Source organism: Erythrolamprus reginae, chromosome 5, assembly GCF_031021105.1.
Source record: "Erythrolamprus reginae isolate rEryReg1 chromosome 5, rEryReg1.hap1, whole genome shotgun sequence".
NCBI classification, from domain to species: domain Eukaryota; kingdom Metazoa; phylum Chordata; class Lepidosauria; order Squamata; family Dipsadidae; genus Erythrolamprus; species Erythrolamprus reginae.
The window spans coordinates 35,594,387-35,611,841 of record NC_091954.1 but is presented as its reverse complement, the minus strand read 5'-3'; the positions used below and the strand labels follow the sequence as shown (position 1 = coordinate 35,611,841).

The 17,455-nt window shown below is 41.8% G+C and overlaps 1 protein-coding gene across 2 annotated transcripts; it reads left to right on the top strand.

Moving 5' to 3' along the window:
- Positions 1–1,648: 1,648 nt before the first annotated feature.
- Positions 1,649–6,290, top strand: PPP1R3C (protein phosphatase 1 regulatory subunit 3C). Of its 2 annotated transcripts, none has more exons than XM_070752359.1 (2): positions 1,649–1,943; positions 3,662–6,290. In XM_070752359.1, the coding sequence occupies exon 2, from the start codon at positions 3,663–3,665 to the stop codon at positions 4,608–4,610; it is 948 nt and encodes a 315-aa protein (XP_070608460.1). In that variant the 5' UTR covers positions 1,649–1,943; position 3,662; the 3' UTR covers positions 4,611–6,290. The 2 variants fall into 2 exon arrangements, with proteins under 2 accessions (XP_070608460.1, XP_070608461.1); XM_070752360.1 differs by lacking the exon at positions 1,649–1,943 and adding an exon at positions 2,724–2,801.
- The last annotated feature ends 11,165 nt before the right edge of the window (positions 6,291–17,455 follow it).

Genomic DNA, 17,455 nt, shown 5'->3' with positions numbered 1-17,455 from the left:
ACACATTACCCCTAACTCGCACACACATGTAAGCCCTGCAGAGTTATTGATGGGAAGGAAGTTGAGGTCACCACTATACAGGTTAAACCCAAGGTTCTGTGTTAATAATAACCAAATGTGTACAAAACCTGAAAGAGAAATGTATTTGGGACAAAATGTATATGTAAAAAGTTTTGACGGAAATGTAAACTGGATGAAGGGAATTATTGTTAAGCAAAATGCACCTAAGACCTATGTTGTTAAACTAGAGGATGGTCGTTTGTGGAAACGACACATAGACCACATTCGGAAGCGAACAGAAAATCAATTGCCACAAACCGCTGACATGGACTCTCCCCCTTCAACAGACTTTAGTACATTGCCCGAAATAAGAGACACGCAAAGAGACTTATCGGGCCAGGGGGAACCATCCAGCGACGCCGAACCATCCTCGTCCTCCGAAGCCTTCGTGGGGCCCGCCAGGCCAAGTCCGCCACACCGGGAGAACAGCGGCGAGCCATCCTCCACAGTCAGTGGCGAAGGAGCAATTGAACTGCGCAGGTCAGCGCGAGCTCCTCAGAGGCCCCACCGATTGGACGACTTTGTCACATGGCTTTCTTGAGGGATGTGTCCAACTATGAGGGGAGGGGTGTTGTATCCTGAAATGGCTACCTTGTAACTCTGTAAATAGTTTGTTCCTCTTTCAGCGCTGTCTGAGCCCAAGCAGGAAGTCGCTCCTGATTGGCTCAGACGCGGCCGGCTCTAGCTTTGGCGGGAACCGCAAATATATAAAAGGAGCGGTTTCTCCAGGCAGTCAGTCGGTACTCGCTGAATTGTCACTTTACCTTGCTGAGCTGTCACTTGTTCTCTGAGCTGAATAAAAGTACCGATTGCTCAAAGCCCTGTCTCTGGGTCTACTTCAACCTGCATATATATACTGCTCAAAAAAATAAAGGGAACACTCAAAGAACACATCCTAGATCTGAATGAATGAAATATTCTCATGGAATACTTTGTTCACAATGTGCACAACAGCATGTGAAATTGATTGTCCATCAGTGTTGTTTCCTAAGTGGACAGTTTGATTTCACAGGAGTTTGATTTACTTGGGAGTTATATGGTTTAGGTGTTCCCTTTATTTATTTTTTTGAGCAGTGTATATTATTTTCCTTCCCGGCAGGGTTTCTCATATCCCAGGGGAGGCAGCTGGAGGATTCCGCAACCCTCACATAAATAGATTACAACTGTCCCAGCCACTATATATAGCCAGGAAGAAACAGCGTTCAATGGGCAAAAGGAAAGCGAAGCCAGGTGGGGGAACGCAAGGAAATAATTCAACCCCTATTTGGGCCGGCGAGGAAAGTGATGAGTGACAAAGGATCCCGTGTTCGGATCCCGCTCCTCTGAGGCCTCTATTTAGAAAAGGCGGCAGAGGAGGCTGACCTTGAGCCCAAGCAAAAAAAGGGGGTCCGTCCGACGGCTGGAAGCTGTGTCAACACAACCGCATGCGCTCCCCGCCCCTCTCTTCTCTCCCTACCGCGGACCGAGCGATCACGTTTCCCTCTGGCGGGGTAGCCCGGCGCTGATTGGACGGAGCGCGCCGAGCCCGAGAGGCGATTGGTCGCCGGGCCGCTTTCACGTGAAAAAGACAGCGCCGTGTTTGATAAGCGGGGCTGAGCTGGGCCGGAGACGGGGAGCTTCGTCTGTACGAGCTGTGAGCGGAGCGAGCGGGAGGGAGGGGGAGAGGGAGGCTGGCTGGGCAGGCGGCGAATTAGGGGGGGGGGGGAGCCTTTTAACGGGGAAGGGGGCGGAGGCCTCAGCCCCCCCCCGGCGCTGCTGCTTCTCTAAGCGTCCCGAAGAAGCAGCGCGGGCCGCCTTCCCCAAAGTTCTTGCAAGCGCTTCTTCTTCTTGCAGTTTGAAAAGGCTCTTCTCGCCGCTTCTAATGTAACGCAAACCTTAACAAGGTAAGCCCAGCGAGAGAGCTGCGGCTCCAGGGAAGGGTTGCAAGGCGAAGGAAAAAGCGATGCCGCGGATTTTATTTTGTGTTTTTTAAAAAAATTAATTCTGTCTGCAGTAGTGCAATAGGGGCTCCCGCTTGGGCGGGGGGTGGACTAGAGGATCTTCAAGGTCCCTTCCGATTCTTGTCAATTTGAAGTAATAGATAGCGGCGGGCGGTGGGAACTTACGGCTGCAGCCCTGAGGGAGGCGGCGGGAGGAGAGGGGTTTTGCAGCCGATTTTGGGGAGTTGAGGCTCCTGCAGCGAATGGCGGGGAGGAGGGGGCCGCTTTTAAATTTTATGCTCAGTCATGGGGAGCGAAAGAGTCATGGGGAGTTGCGCAGCCTCGGCCAAGCACTGTTTGGTGGGGAGGACAGTAGTTTTTGGGCAGACAGGTTTGCTTTCTGACGAGGCTCTTTTCTACAAATTGGTGCATCGCATTTAGGGTCGCGACAAGATACGGAGAGGCCAACTTGATGACAACGGCATGGAAATCTAATTAATAAATTAACTAATAAAATAAACTTTTTGTAAAAAAAAAAAAACTCGTTGCTTACCCTGTCTCCACCCGCTTCCCAGGACGAAATTTAAATAAATAAATATTACGGCTCGTTTAAAAGTAGAAATGCGGCGGCCGGGGGTAAATTAAGCTCCCGGGGGAAAAAATCCCTTTATGGATCCCGAATGGGAAATATAATTGGCGGGAGAGAGAGAGAAAAAGGGCCGTTTTGGGGTTGCCTGCCTCAACCGCACACACTCCTCCTCCGCTTCGAATTTCGCAGCTGCTTTTTGTAAATCCTGTCAAAAGTCGGGAGGTTCTTTTTGTGTGTGTATTTTTAAATATATCCTGGCGGTGTCGATTCACAAATGGGCTCTTTTTTGGGGGAGGTAGGGGGGATCCAGCTACCATGCCCTGAAAGGGGGGCATTTCTTTTGTAAATGGGTGTGACTGAAAACTTCTCTGGGTTCTAGAAAATTCTGATAGCCACATTTACTAAGCTCAACCTAAGTTAATTTAAAACTCCGTCGTGGTCAACGCTGTAGTTGTGGATAGGTTTACCTCAACCTTTAGCTTTTATCTGACTTAAAAGACTACCGGACGCGATGACGTGGGGGGGGGATGCTTGAGGGAGGAGAAGGCTGATTGAGATGTTTTAACCCATATACTTGAGTTTTTTGGAAAGTGGATGAATAAAATTTAAGGAGACTGCAGCAAAAATACCGTTGGAACAATGCCAGTCAATTCCATAAGAGTTCCGCAAAAGTAAAATAAAAACAACTTTTAAAGCAGATTTTGATCTCGTTTTGAATACTGGACACGCCCCCTTCCTTAGTATTTTTATCTAGGGGATAGGATCTGTATGATAAATATGCAAATATATATGTCTTAAGGGTTGTATTTTGGGCTTTTAAAATCTGTAGAAGTTATTAAGTTAGCTCTAAATGTCACATGGATTTTATTGCAATGCTTTTTGAATGGAGCTATGTTACTTTTATCAGTTCAAGTTCTGGCTGTTAGTCATAGTCCTGGTCCTACATTTTACTTGACTGAATTATTTTGTTTTCCTACCATCTGAGCGTTGCTTTTAAAAGCAACAGCATGCATTTTGAGGGCTTTTTGATAAGTTTTTCCCCAGGGCTTGTAGGCTACAGAACTCTCTCACTTATTTTTTGTTTCCATTGCAGAATGATACAAGTCTTGGACCCAAGACCTTTGCCCAGTTCCATCATGCCTGTAGATGTAGCCATGAGAATATGTTTGGCCCATTCACCACCTGTGAAGAGTTTTCTAACCCCCCTTGATGAATATCAAAGAAGAAATTTTGTGGATCGCTTAAAGCCTCTGAGATCATGCCTCAATGTGAAACGTGAAACTGAGCACCAAAATAGTGACTGGAAACACTCTGCTGGCCGAGCCAAGAAGAAAGTGGTTTTTGCAGACTCGAAGGGCCTCTCTCTGACTGCCATCCATGTCTTCTCTGAATTCCAGGAGAATCCAGTCTGGGATCTCCAATTTGATTTGTCAGATCTTGAAGACATCACAGCCAGCCTAAAATTACATGAAGAAAAGAACTTGATTCTTGGTTTTACTCAGCCTTCAGCTGATTATCTGGACTTCCGGAGTCACTTGCAGAAGAACTTTGTCTGTCTTGAAAACTGCACCCTGCAAGAAAGTACAGTATCTGGGACTGTAAAAGTGAAAAATGTGAGTTTTGAAAAGAAAGTGAAGATTCGAATTACCTATGATTCATGGAAAACCTATTCTGACTATGATTGCATCTACATGAACAATGTATATGGTGACTCAGATAATGACACTTTCTCCTTTGCAATTGAATTGCCTCCAGCCATTCCTACTGAGCAAAAAATCGAATTTTGTGTGTATTATCAAAATGGTGACCACATTTTCTGGGACAATAATGATGGGCAAAACTATAAGATTGTCCATGCAGAATGGAAGTCTGATGGTGTCCAAGTGGCAACATCACCCAGGAAAGGCTGCCTAACACTCAAATCTTCAAGAAAAGTACACAAAGCAGAGAGTGAAAAACTTGGCAGCTCTCAGATATCCAATAGCTTTTATCCTGAATGGCAAAAGCGGAGCATGGTTGAAACATCCTCTCCATATTGGTGAATGAAATATGTCCACAGAGGTCTCTAACATCAATGGCTGAACATTGCTGATCTTCAGCTTCTTAATATGCAATATAAACAAATAAAGTTGGAGGGCATGGTGTCTACTTTAAAAAAAACACCTAACTTCTTTCATTTAAAAGAGCAAAAGTTCCAGATACAACCTAGATTTGGGACAATTGGATGACAATGTTACCTAGCATAAGAATAGCATGTGCGCTCCATTTATATGAAACTGTTTCTTCCAATCACTTGCCTGGACATGTAAAAGAGAGATGCTAGGAAGAAATAATGTTGTGCTGACTCTTAGGAAGCTGTGATTGTGTGGGGAATGTTGAATAGATAGCCACAAAAAACCTTTGTGCCTACTTTAAAATGCAATGGGAACTGAATGAGATACCAAACTGTGAAGCCTGAGACTTGAAATTCAACCTAAACAAAAAAATTACCATAATGCAATTCAATGTTTGGATTTGGGGCATAGAAGTATCTCTTTCAACAGGATAGAGTTGAGAAAGAAAGGGAAGAAAGATGATGTTCTATATCTTAGTTGAGAAGTATTGAGGAATCCTACTTTATATCTCCAAAGAAATTTCTATAGTTCGCAAGAGTAAGAAATCCATAAAGAACTTTTGTTTCTTTGAAATTGAGTTGCCACCTTTGTATCCCAAAAGATAACCTATACCTTTAAAATCTATAGGACTGATAGAATTATGCAAGTTTTTCCATCAATGTATTTGCAATGTATCTGTCCTAGGCTGGGTCTATATGGAAGAAATATCCAAGCATGAACAGACTAAAAGGTGGCAATTGCATTTATAAAAAGGCCGCTGTATATTTGTAGACTTTGTTTCACTATTCTGCCTTTAACTTGCTCTATAATAGACTAACTTTGCTTTCATAAGGCAACTCCCTAAACAAGGGGATTGCCATCCTGTGTACACACAAGGTGTGCCTTAAACAAAACCTAGTAAAATACCCCAAGAGCACACTGTTTTGCTTAAAGAGAGATTGACTCTTGTGAAATGCCTTAAAAATATTAATGTTGGCTGCCTGATGAGTTTGCCTCGTAAAAGTAGAAAAAACCCTCTGCTCTGTAGAGTTTGGTAAGAATTTTCCCTTCTAAGGATAGCTCTTCACAACAATAAAATAATCCTAAACAATCCAGATTCCTTCATATTGAAGGTGGTTAGATAGCTGCACTTCCCAAGCTAATAGGTTTAAAATGACAGAGTAGGCAACTTGCACAGAAATAGAAATCATTTCTATTCACCTTCTCATACCTCATTTTTCTTCTGTAGCTTTTACAGAGCCAGAACATGTTGGGTATGCATGTGTATGTGTTATTTTAATTGTGGTTTTGATCTCCCCCAGATGCATTGTATTTTGTAAATTATAATGTGTGGCTGCAGTTTTGACACAGATGTATAGAACAAGCCAATTAGGATGGGTGTGTGTGTGTCTACTCCGATGTTCACGTTCCTGTTTTTAGTGGTACTGTATTGTTTATGAAGAATGCAATTTAAACTCTTGTTTGTTATACCAGTAGTGAGATGGAACATGCATTGTAAAAAAAAAGCAAACCCCTTCCATCTCTTTTCCCTTCCCCTTCCCTCCCTTTCTCACTGTATCACAACTACTGTGTAAGCAATTCACTTAAAAATAAATTGTATTTTGATAATTTTGTCAGTCCTGTTGGGAAATAAGTTGAACATTGTAATAATATGGCTTTAGCTGCAGAAAGACTAAAAGCTGGAATTTAAACAGCTATTCAGCTCTGATCATAAAACTGGATTATTTTTATTAGTTGCTCTGGCCAGATCTAATATTTTTGCCCACAAATCTATTCCCTAGTATTTTCCATAATTGTTTTCTGTTTACGTCTCTAGACCATCTGAACTGTCCCAACACTCTTTTTTTCTCTATCTCACGTACTTATCAGCCCAAGATTGGTCCATACTCCAGCACAGTTTTCTCCTCCCCACCACCAAATGCTTGAAGCAGCTCCCAAAATTCTACACAATTGTTAGACTGGTTGGATAAGGCCCTGCCTTTGGAGGGCAGCCAGGTGGAGGAAGGCTGCTTGGATGTTATGCCACAAAATAAAATATTTGAATGAAAGGACGATGCTAAATACGGTTTGATATAATGCTTCAAAGACTACACTTTGGAAAGCCTATAAAGAGAGTCACTTGCTGTTTGTCTCACATGTACATTATAACTTTGTTCAGGAAACTCCTCCAACATACCTTCTGATATTTTAGGGGGCCTATAGTTGAAAAAAGAGCAGTTGATGGTATGTAATATATTTGCAGCAGTAACTTCACCTTATAGCTTATAAACCAAATATCTTCAATCTTGGCAACTTTTAAGACTTGTGGACTTTAACTCCCAGAATTCTAGCTATGCTGGCTGGAGAATTCTGGGAATTGAAGTCCACAAGTTTTAAAGTTGCCAAGTTTGGGGATACCTGTTATAAAGTAAATGTGGGCTTCTGCTTCTTATTTGTGCTTGCAAATACCAATCGATGTATGGAGAGCAAAGTTCTGAATAAACATTACATCTTTATATGGATCGGACCAGTGGTCCAGAAGGCTTTTTGGCACCAAGGACAAGTTTAACAGAAAACGATTTTTCCATGGATGGGGGGAGGGATGGTTTCGGTTTCACACTCTTGCCCATCACTCAACAAGTTCCTAACAGGCTGGTTCTGGTCTATGGCCCGAGTATTGGGGTCCCTAGACTAGGCTCAAGTGAGTTTCTCTTCAGCAGTTAATATAACTACAGTATATTAATTTGCCACAAGACTTGTTTTTCATGTTGAGTTTTCTGTTAGTTGTGGAATTGTTGGGGCAACAAAAGACTTGGATTTTCAGACTTGTATTTTTTTTAAGATCTAATGATCTTCAGAGCATGTATTCGTTACCTATTTTGCTGATCAAATAAATAAATGGTTCTCAACCTTTCTAATGCTGTGACCCCTTAATACAGTTCCTCATGTTGTGGTGACCCCCAACCATAAGTCTAGTGCCAATTCTCCCAACAGAGCTTTAAGCTGATTGGCAGGAAAGTCAGAGGGAAACCCCCCCCCTATAAACGCCTGATTGGTTGGCTTGTAAAAATATGTTTCAAGGCATTAGAATAGAAGCTTTAGTTCCTAATACCATGGGAAATTTGTCTTCTACCCATGATTTTAGGTGTGAAATGGTAGTTCAACCCCCAAAGGGGTACCGAATCCCAATCCCCAATTTGAGAACCACTGAAATAAATACTACTCAGATTGCATATGCAGCACCATATGCAGCATATGCAGCACCATCATACACATATTGCACTAAGGTAGCAAAGAATTATTTCTTTTTTGTTTTAATGTTTTATTAAAAGCCAATTTGGAAATTTGGTTAAGGTGCTGGCCTAGAAACCAGGAGATTGAATCCTATGCCTTGTTAGGCATGAAAGCTGTCTGGGTGACTTGGACCATTTTCAGTCCAACCTGCCTCCCAGAGTTCAAAATGGCAGTGTTAAATATCTTTGTTGCCTTGACTTATTCATACATACATACAGAATACTTATTAATTCTCATTCTGTATTCATTTGGAATGGACTAAACTATATACACTGCTAAAAAAATGAAGTTAAGACTTAAACAACACAATATAACTCCAAGTGAATCAAACTTCTGTGAAATCAAACTGTCCACTTAGGAAGAAACATTGATTGGCAATTTCACATGCTGTTGTGCACATTCAGCTTTGTACAGAAAAAAGTATTCAATGAGAATATTTCATTCATTCAGATCTAGGATGTGTTCTCTGAGTGTTCCCTTTATTTATTTATTTTTGAGCAGTATATTTTAAGCAAGTTGAGTAAGTCAGATGTACAGTAGTTAATACTTCAGTTTGCTGAGTCAATGAATACAATTGAGTTAATTCAAGTCATATTTAATTGAAGCATGGAGCTCAGTACATAATTTTTAGCCCTATTAGACCAAATATTGAAATAAGTTCAACATGATGGCTAAAACTACATGCAAGTCTGATTGAGTGGTATACCTCTTTCCTTCTCCTTATACTGTAGTGAATGAGGAAGTATCTATCAGAGCGGAATGGGATAATTTGCTACAGACAACTTGCTGCGGCCAATTTGCCATGGCCCCTCTTCATGGCCAACTTGCCACAGGATAACTTGCTGTGGCCAACTCACCATGGGACAACTGGACAATTAAATTATTTAAAATAAAATTTGAAATTACTTTTTGTTGTTCAAATTTTGTCCCTTCTTTTGTACCCTTTCTTCAATATTAATACAACTCTTGTCCTGTCGTGAGAGTTGTTCCATGATCAATTGGCTGTGGTGAGTTCATCACAAGCAAATTGGCCCCAGCAAGTTGTCTTTAGACCCCTGTCAGAGCCTCTTCTGAATATTATTGTGGACTTAAAATATATTTTACCCCCTATCATCTTGCCAATGCAGTTGGGATGAGCTAGTAATCTTTATTTATTTATTCATTTGTTTGTTTGTTTTATTTGTCATACAAATATAGTATTGTATTGTAGTATGTTTAACATAATATAAGTATAAAGTAGAGATAGAAAAGATAAAAAGACAGTAGGACAGGAACGGTAGGCACGAAGGTGCACTTACGCACACCCCTTACAGACCTCTTAGAAAAGGGGAGAGGTCTATTGTAGATAATGTAAGGTTGAAGATTTTGGGATTGGGGGAAGAAACAACAGAGTCCGGTAGTGAATTCCAGACGTTGACCATTCTTGCTGAAATTGTATTTTATGCAGTCTAGTTTGGAGTGATTTACATTTAGTTTGTATCTATTGCGTGCTCTTGTGTTGTTATTAAAGATGAAGTAGTCACTAACAGGGAGTACATTGTGATGTATGATTTTATGAACAACAGTTAAATCAATTTGGAGGTGGCGTAGCTGTAAATTTTCTAAACATAGTAATCTTTATCCTATACACTGAAGTTATGCCTGAGGTTGACGAAGTAGAGAAGGATTAATGAAGTTAAACCAAATCTTTTGACAACTACTGGTCTTCTGCCTATTTGTCCTATGTGATGCCATTTGAAGTCCTGTCATTTTATTATATACAATAGATGTCTCCTGTTTCATCTCCCTTTGGTAATGGGTGTCTTGCTTAGTAAATTTTGTAGGAAGTATACTATATTTGTGCCCCATGCAGGGGCTACTGCCTGGATGGGGTGGGGGGAATGCAGCGGGGTAGTGAAAATGGAGTTCCACTCTAGAGCACCCAATTTGCACTGAAAGATGTTGAAAGAAAATGCAGGGCGTCCTGCATAAGCCACACCCACAGTGTGGTAGTAAACATTTGGGTAGCCCTTCACTGGCCCCATGGTTATTTCAAATGGCTGAAGCAATCATTGGTAGACTCTGAAATGCCTTTGAGGTAGAGAAGGGATATTATTTTCATGGATAGAGATGGATGGATTGGTATGCATTTCTGATGAAAGGTATCTGAAAAATGTGAAGGTAAGTCTATTTCTGCTATTTATACATACATGATGTGCTTCAGTAGCATTATAGTTAATATCAAATAGGATCTTTGGCTTCTTTTATATGCTGTTTGCTTATAATTCGTATAATTGAGGACTTTTTATGCAGTTTTGTAAAATGGCATTGTCTCTTCTGCAGACATACAAGTAGTTGTCTAGTTGAAAAGCTTTCCGGATTCCAAGCAATGTGAAGTGTTTCATGCTCATATTTTGTAGCAATGATAGTGAATACGTAAATCTCAAGGTTGACATATTGCCTTGGTGGAGTTCTTCATGCTTGGTTTTCTGATTGAAGACTTTTAATTACTGTTCTAGATAAGATCAGTGCGTGAGTTTTGACGTAGTAAGGCATTGGGTTACAGAGGTTATATATATCCTTCTGTCTTACCTGTTTTTCATGTATTTGGATGGGATGGTCTTGAGGGTAAGTATTGTTTTGTAAGTTCTTGTACTTTATATGGTAACCAAATTAGATAGTGGTGATTAATTTATATGCAGTCTCTTACATTCACATGACATGTTTAACTTGAATAGTTCAAGGTATAGTGGTAGTTTCTGTACATGTTAAGCTTTGTTACTTTTCACATGGCTTATGTGTGCTGTTTTGTATGTACGGTATATTTTGGTAAGCACAAACCCAATTTACACTCATTTCATGTTTAGCAACTAAATTCCATTCTAGTGACAAATTGTTAAGTAAATGGATTAATAAGCAGGTGATGGAGAGAGAAAGAGGCTGCAAAAGTCACTGGTTCCTTTCCCATTCAGGTAAATTTATCTTGTTCATTTGTACCAGCATTATTCACATTCTGGCATGTGTTGTCATTAGGGACAGAAATTTTGGGCATAAATATATTTATTGTCTGAAAAATTAAAGTTTAATTACTATTTATTATCTTCATATGTGTAAATGGTAAGAGTATTTAGGTAAATGAGGAAAGGGTGCATTTGGCAATTTTAAATTTTTGTATATTGTGAGAATCCAGGAAATGGATAAATGCAGTAACTACATTAATCATATTATATAAAGAGTGAGTAAATTCACATATTCCATTAAGCCCTTATTTGATTAACTATGCATTGTTGACAAAAACATTATCTGTTAGATTTATAGAATATATTAAGCCATAAGCCAAGATAAAAAGAAATGTCTAGTAAAAACAACAAATATGTTTATATGAAAGGAGAAAAATATACTAAAGTTGAGCTTAGAATTAAAAACTTAGAGATTACAATCACAATATTAAAAGTTAAATTTAAATCTGATATGATCTGATAGTTCAAGAATTTTAAGCAAGAAGAAATACAAATTTAAATATTTAGGAAATTTAAGATGTAATGAAATTTTTATTTCATATGTTTCTCCCAATACTTTGAATGATTGCAGCAAGTTGTATCATCCGACTACAGTAAGACCTCACCTATCGCTGGTGTTACGTTCCAGACCCGGCCGCGATAGGTGAAATCCGCGATGGGGAATTTATCGACTGATAGTACTTATTTAAGTATTTATATTGTAATTGTTTGGTAAGTTTTCATTGTTTTAAGTGTTTATAAACCCTTCCCACACAGTATTTATTTTAGATACAGTATTTAAATACAGTATTTACAATTTTAGATATATATTTTTTGAAAAACCTGCCAATCGAGTTCCACGGGCTGTTTAAATCTGCCGATCGACTTCCTCAGAAACCCGCGAACCAGCGAAGATCCGCGAATGATTTTTCTCATTAATATTTCTTGAAAACCCGCGATGAAGTGAAGCCGCAGTAGGTGAAGCGTGGTATAGCGAGGGACTACTGTATTGGCATTTTAGTTAGCTTTGTCTGTTGGCTGTTCATCATGAATCCTTTTTTAAAAATTCTCCCATATGAGCCGAAATTGAACAAAAGGAGATCATGGGTAAACAATTATAACTAAAGCCATAGCCAAACCTGTGTCTTAAATAACTACTTTGGAAATACCATATTGTACCACAAGAGGAAATGTAATACTTATATGACTTTGGCTTTGATGCTACACTCATATTCGGTTTCACTATTCAGTAGATTTATACAGTGTGTGGATGCACTCAAATTTGTATACTTTTGGCATGTGATGCAACAGATGATGTACTAGAGGTGGGAAACCATGATGCTTGACAAAGTTAATAGAAGTATACAAAGAGGAGTATGGAGGTTCAGCTGCATGGATATGATCAAATAGATTATTGCAATGTCCTTGAATTAGTACTAGAAACTAGTGAGGCAAATATTTATCCATGCAAAAATCAAGACTATCTAGATAGCATCTAACTAACTGCATCTGCACAATTGTAGATAAAAATTACACCCACACACACCCAAACACATAGGGCATTCAAGTATGCTAGAAAACTGTAGGTTAAATTCAGCAATTTTCCATAGGAGGCTTCCTTTTTAAGGAGCTTTCATTTCTTTATCGAGTTTTTTCCTTAAGTCTCTTTTTAAAAAAACCAGTCTCTTCCTTGAAAATAGGATATGAATATGCTTGCAAAATAGCATGTTTTGCTATTGAGGCAGCCTCTGTAGGAAAGCTGAGCTTCATATCATATCGGCTGGGTGTCTCTCTGAACAAATAGAGTTGGGTGTTATGCATTGAATATATATAGTTGTGTTAAGCCCTGCTAGTGAAGCTAACCTTTAGATGACCCTAACTGTTTACTCCAACTGTTTTGGAGGGAAATTTGATACATCCATATTTGGGTGGGCTTTTTCAAGTACTGTACTATGATAGGTTAAGGTCCTATGGGCCTACAACCGTGATGGTGAACCTATAGCACATGTGCCCAAAGTGGCACACAGAGCCATGTTACCTGGCACATGCAACCTTGGCTGCTTATTACCTGGATTTCAGGTGTGCAGGCATGCGTAGAGTGTGATAATCAGCTGTGCTTTGCATGCAGAACACTGCCAAAAACCAGTGCGCAAATGCACGCCAGCCAGCTGATTGTTGGGTGTGCATGCATGCCAGATCCCGGACATTCAGCTTTTCCAGAGTGTGATCCCTTCGCACGTGTGGCGGTGGTGAAAATTGGCCTGTCCATGGGCGCCGGCCAGCTGATTGTGAATGCTAGAAGCTGGAAGTTCATTTTTTCTTGGTACCGAGCACACTCAGTGCCAAAAAGATTTGCTATCACTAGTCTAGAGGATAAATTACAGGCATTTGCCTGCGGTTCCTCAGTTCCAGTTTTGAGTCAATAAATACTGTTGCAGCTATGCTGGTCTGCTTCTTGCCTACTGAAGTCCACTACACAATAGTGGCGACGAAGATGGGATCCTGCAAGGGAGAGAGCTGCTGTTAACCAAGAGACTGAATAGGCCCCAGCATGCCACATTGGAGGCATGTTGAAATCACTGGGTGTCAGATCAAGTTAAGAGCCCTGGTGGGACTATGCTCCCCACCCTGCCTGCCAGTAAGACACACTGGAGGCACAGACATACCTGAGAGATCTGTCCCCAGGACTCCCAGGTGCAGCCAGGTCCACCCACAGTAGGACAGGCATTAACCAGTACCACAAAATGGCTTAACTGGGAAGTCTCAAAAAGTTCAATGTTACTCACCCAGAACAGTGCAGTTTATATGTCTCTTGAGTAGACAACTATCTCCAGGCTAAACAGGTCATGGATGATGGCCTGAAGGTGGCAATCCTGCTATGTGACTGTGGACAAGCCACGTTTAATATCACTGAAAACGTGGTAGTACCGACAAGCATAGAGACCATAGTCTACGCAGACTTCAAGAAAAAATTAAAGGAATGTTTTTAGCCTAGACTCTCGGTCATCGCCCAGTGCCATGCATTTGAGAACGAGAACAGATATCCAAGGGATCTGCAGCAGAGTTTATGGCAGCCCTTCATCAAGCTTTGTGCCAATGTGAGTTCCCCGATCTGGAAGACTGTCTCAGAGGCAGGCTCATTTGTGGCCTGCATAATAGTGAGTTGCAGCAGAACCTATTCGCCATGGAGAAACTGACTTTCCAAGACGCATTAAGGAAGTCATAGTGGATAAGGATGCTGGAGGGACCATGAAAACTCTTTGGCCACAAAAACACAGAGCAAAGAAATAAATCGCTTCCGGAGAGAGCCACCCAGATGGTCAAAGTCCACAAAGAAAGCAACTCCCCCACAGAGGTGCGCAAGCTATGGGGAACTGCATGAAAGAGCTGAGTACAGATTCTGCACAGCAGTTTGCCATGCCTGTGGAAAGCAAGGGCACATTGCCAGAGTTTGTAGACATCATTGGGGGAAAGGCTTCCAGGTCAGAACAGAGTTGAATACTGCTCAATAAGGTGTAGCATCCAACACACAGGAGCCCAACGTCCCATCAAAGAAAAGATAAGACTCCAACTAAAACTTCAAGGAGCTAGATACTGGATCAGCCCTGTCCAGTATCTCTTCCATGACCTTCGACTACATTTGTAAACATAGTTGATGGCGGGTCCCACTCAAATAATTGAGCTTAGCATTAATGGACTTCTAGAATTGCCGTATTCCAATAAGGAGTGGAGCTATCATTAAGGTACAATTTAGGGTGCATAGTGGTCATATACAGGCCACATACCAACCTCATAGGATTCGAGGCCCTAGACATCAGGGTAGCAGGCATTCATTGAACCCAAATAGCAGATTAGAAGCGGTGTGCCAAACATCTGCTCCATTCCACCATGTAACCAACAGTCAGGGACTGGCATTAGAACCTGGCAAACTTCCTCCTTCATCAACACATGACTTCCAGTACAACAACTGGTCACAGCCCAGCTCACGATGAAGCTTGACAAGCTTCACCCAAACAGAGTAGCAGTGGAGATGGCTCAGCCAACCCACTCAGGAACTTACAGCCAGGTGATGTGGTCTGGGCCAGGTGCCGTAGAGGTGATGCCACTCACAGGCAATCAAAACAGCCATAAATACTCTGTCCAATTGGACATGAACAATAATCCACTTCAACAGGACTCTCCAGTAACATTGTGGCAGTTCACCAGGATCCATGGGTCCCCAGCCTATCTCAAACACTATGGATATGGAACAGACTGAGGATAGGAACTATCCTAGGGGGGAGGGGTGTTATTTATTGAATATATATATAGTTGTGTTAAGCCCTGCTAAAGTGAAGCTAACCTTTAGATGACCCTAACTGTTAAGTCCAACTGTTTTGGCGGGAAACTTGATACATTTATATTTGGATGGGCTTTTTCAAGTACAACTATGATTACTTAAGGCCCTGTGAGCCTAGAGCAGGGGTCCTCAAACCTGGCAACTTTTAAGACTTGTGAACTTCAACTCCCAGAATTCTCCACCCAGCATTACTCTGCCCTAAAGTATAAATTACAGGCATTTGCCTGCGGTTCCTCAGTTCCAGTTTTGAGTCAATAAATACTGTTGCAGCTATGCTGGTCTGCTTCTTGCCTACTGAAGCCCACTACACAATAGTGGTGATGAAGGTGGGATCCTGCAGGGGAGAGAGCTGCTGTTAACCAAGAGACTGAAGTCACTGGGTGATAGGCCACAGCATGCCACATTAGAGGCATGTTGAAATCACTGGGTGTCAGATCAAGTTAAGAGCCCTGGTGGGACCATGCTCCCCACCCTGCCTGCCAGTAAGACACACTGGAGGCACAGACATATCTGAGAGATCTGTCCCCAGGACTCCCAGGTACAGCCAGGTCCACCCACAGTAGGACAGGCATTAACCAGTACCACAAAATGGCTTAACTGGGAAGTCTCAACAAGTTCAATGTTACTCACCCAGAACAATGCAGTTTATACGTCTCTTGAGTAGACAACTATCTCCAGGCTAAACAGGTCATGGATGATGTTGTGATTCAGCCTGAGGCTCCTCAGGGACCGGCTGGAGCTCTGCCAGATCCATGCCCAGAGGAGGAGGACAGTGACCAGGAGGGGGAGGACTAGGCAGACGGGGGAGAGGAACGTCAGGAAGAGGAGGAGGGAGAGCAGCCTGAGACCCCCGGGGGGGGGGGCTCTCCCCAGCTAGTAGCCTGGATTCATTGGATGAAGACGCAGAGGCTATAATAGACATGAGGCAGAGACGTGCAGCTCAAAGAAGGGGCCAATTAGAAAGATATTTCCATCCCTGCATTGGCAACAACTGGGTTTGGGTGTGGTTCTCCTCAGCAGGGTTGAAAAGGCAGGCCCGCCCTTACAGTCTTGTGGAGAGTTATCAACTGGGAGTCCTGTGACCTTGCTTCGATTCTTGGTGTCTCTGATCTTGGCTTGTGGCCTAGAAGGCTGAAAGACTTGGGGGAGGCGTGGGTTTTATTATCTCCAGTGTTGTTTTTGCCAGCAAGAATCCTGTTTTATTGCCTGGCCTTCGTGAAACCTCTGTGAAGCTTCATCGTGTTCCTGTCTGTAAGAACAGTTTTTGTTACCTGTGTTTGCTTTCCAGTATATAAACTGCCTTTGCTTTTAACCAGTGTGTCTGGCTACTCTTTTTGGTTGGTGTTGGCGTCTGGGGGGACCCAGACAGAACAGATGATGGCCTAAAGGTGGCAATCCTGCTATCTGACTGTGGACAAGCTACATTCAATATCACTGAAAACTTGGTAGTACCGGCAAGCATAGAGACCATGGTCTACGCAGACCTCAAGAAAAAATTAAAGAAACGTATTGAGCCTAGACTCTCGGTCATCGCCCAGTGCCATGCATTTGAGAACGAGAACAGATATCCAAGGAATCTGCAGCAGAGTTTATGGCAGCCCTTCATCAAGTTCATCAGTTCCAGGTTTGAGTCAATAAATCCTGTTGCAGCTATCTTGGTCTGTTTCTTGTCTATTGAGGCCCACTACACAATATTGGGTATTGCTGGGCCCTGGAGTTAGCTGAGGAGAAGGCTTCCTGCTAATATCCGGGTGACTGAGTGGGAAGCAGGCCTTTGGATACAGGCTGTAGCAATTCTGGCTGTACTAGTAGCATTTATTGCCTGGACTTAGGATACCTTGAGTGGCTGGATGGGAAGCACACCACAGCCTGGGGTGATTCTGTGAGGGTGAGGGGAAAATTGGCTCAAGATATACAGGGACCCCAAGCAGCATAAAGTGGAGTATTGGGTGCCTCGGGTGTGGGGGAGACCTTAGGAGGCCCTGGATAGGTATACTTTTTTTAGGAACAAATGTAAACAATGTAATTTGTGTGCCAAAGTTAAAATTTTGTTTATTGAGCATGGGGAGATTAATAGGGTTATATTCTATTTCTATTATATTCTATTCTATTTAGAGATTGTAATGTAATGTAGCTGATGGATTCACGAAACCTTTACCTGATGTAAAACACTGTGAATTAAT

What these genes read in the sequence shown, in the direction of transcription:
- PPP1R3C (XM_070752359.1), top strand. Translation starts at nt 3,663, where the DNA reads ATGATACAAGTCTTGGACCCAAGACCTTTGCCCAGTTCCATCATGCCT.